Source organism: Lipotes vexillifer, unplaced genomic scaffold (assembly GCF_000442215.2).
Source record: "Lipotes vexillifer unplaced genomic scaffold, Lipotes_vexillifer_v1.1 scaffold21, whole genome shotgun sequence".
NCBI classification, from domain to species: Eukaryota; Metazoa; Chordata; class Mammalia; order Artiodactyla; family Lipotidae; genus Lipotes; species Lipotes vexillifer.
This window is the reverse complement of record NW_006774065.1, coordinates 2,993,799-2,994,782: the sequence shown is the minus strand read 5'-3', so window position 1 is coordinate 2,994,782 and position 984 is coordinate 2,993,799. Positions and strand designations below refer to the sequence as shown.

The 984-nt window shown below is 57.7% G+C and overlaps 1 protein-coding gene across 1 annotated transcript in view; it reads left to right on the top strand.

The window, feature by feature from the left end:
• SETD1B (SET domain containing 1B, histone lysine methyltransferase) overlaps positions 1–984 on the top strand; it is a 20,538-nt gene that overhangs the window by 359 nt on the left and 19,195 nt on the right. Inside the window, exons 2-3 of the mRNA XM_007448747.1 lie at positions 45–143; positions 772–977. Coding sequence (XP_007448809.1) covers positions 45–143; positions 772–977 — 305 coding nt within the window. The remainder of the gene's footprint in view (positions 1–44; positions 144–771; positions 978–984) is intronic.

The window sequence follows — 984 nt, the reverse complement described above, 5'->3', positions numbered from 1 at the left end:
GCCCCCCATTCCGCCCCCCCCCCCCGACCGCTTCCTCCCCACAGATGTCCAGCAACCGCCCGGTGGAAATTGTCGAAGATCCCCGGGTCGTCGGGATCTGGACCAAAAACAAGGAGCTGGAGCTGTCGGTGCCCAAATTCAAAGTAGGGCCCCTCCCCCCTGCCCCGCGCCCCTTCCCCCCCTCCCCAAGCCCCGAATTCGAAAATAACGCCAGTCTTGACCGAGCCCAGCCGGATTCTGAGTTCCCGCCGTCCGAAGCCTGTGAAGTTTTGGCGGGGAGGGGGAGATGGCAAAGAGAGGGGTGTCCCCTCTCGGCTACTGTAAACAGAATAACGCTCGGTGAAACTGTAATCAAGGCGCTGATACAGTATCCTGCCCGCCCAGCTGGGGGCTCCGGGTCCCCACCTGGCTCCTGCCAGCCCAAGGGCTCGGCCCTGGGACCCGCCCCCCTTCCCAGCCTTGTGGCTTTAGGGGGACAACTTCCTAGCCCAAGGGGTCGCCCCTGCGCTGGCAGCAGGGAGAGGATAGAGTAGGGGGTGGGGAAAGAGAAACTGTTTCTTTTTCCCCTTTCCTTTCGAACCCAGAGGACTTCCACGTTCCAAACGATTTAATCCTCCGCTTCCCGGGCCCGCCCGCGTGCATTTTTTTTTCCAAAAAAAAATTTTTATTTTTTACCTTTCATTGTTTTCAAAGGGCGGGCGAGTGGGGAATTTTGTGTTTTCCATTCGGTTTCAGTGTTCTCAACCTCCCTTCCCCCTCGTCCCCTGCCAGATCGATGAGTTCTATGTGGGCCCGGTGCCTCCGAAGCAGGTGACATTTGCCAAGCTGAATGATAACATCCGTGAAAACTTCCTGAGGGACATGTGCAAGAAGTATGGGGAGGTGGAGGAGGTGGAGATTTTGTACAATCCCAAGACCAAGAAGCACTTGGGCATCGCCAAAGTGGTCTTTGCCACGGTCAGGGGAGCCAAGGAGGCGGTTCAG